This window comes from Apaloderma vittatum, unplaced genomic scaffold (assembly GCF_000703405.1).
Source record: "Apaloderma vittatum isolate BGI_N311 unplaced genomic scaffold, ASM70340v1 scaffold25078, whole genome shotgun sequence".
Taxonomy (NCBI): Eukaryota; Metazoa; Chordata; class Aves; order Trogoniformes; family Trogonidae; genus Apaloderma; species Apaloderma vittatum.
The window spans coordinates 3,718-4,029 of record NW_009729377.1 but is presented as its reverse complement, the minus strand read 5'-3'; the positions used below and the strand labels follow the sequence as shown (position 1 = coordinate 4,029).

General features: G+C 62.8%; 1 protein-coding gene across 1 annotated transcript in view; it reads left to right on the top strand.

The window, feature by feature from the left end:
• Positions 1–245: 245 nt before the first annotated feature.
• Positions 246–312, top strand: part of LOC104277703 (transcription factor E2F2-like) — a gene marked incomplete at its 5' end in the record, with an annotated part of 1,952 nt that continues 1,885 nt past the window's right edge. The window contains one exon of the mRNA XM_009874428.1: positions 246–312. This exon is cut by the window's right edge and continues 12 nt beyond it. Coding sequence (XP_009872730.1) covers positions 246–312 — 67 coding nt within the window.

The following is a 312-nucleotide window of genomic DNA, read 5'->3' as shown; positions in this document are numbered from 1 at the left end:
GGGGGATGAGGGGTTATGCTGGGACCCCCCATTTCCTCCCTACTCAGCTCTCCCTGATGGGTGCTGCCCCTTTCCAGAAGGGGTTTTGCAACCAGATGAGTCTCTTGCAAAATCCGCCCTCCCCTCACTCCACGCAGGGGTGGGGTACCCAGGGCTTGGCTGATGCCCCGGGGGGGTGCTCAGGAGGGGTGTCTGGCTCAGCCCAGTGGGGGTTTTCTCAGTGGGGTTTTTCTCTCCTGCTCCAGGCCAAGAGAAAGCTGGACCTGGAGGGCCCCGAATTTCGCACGCCCAAGGGGAAGGGCAGGACGCTGG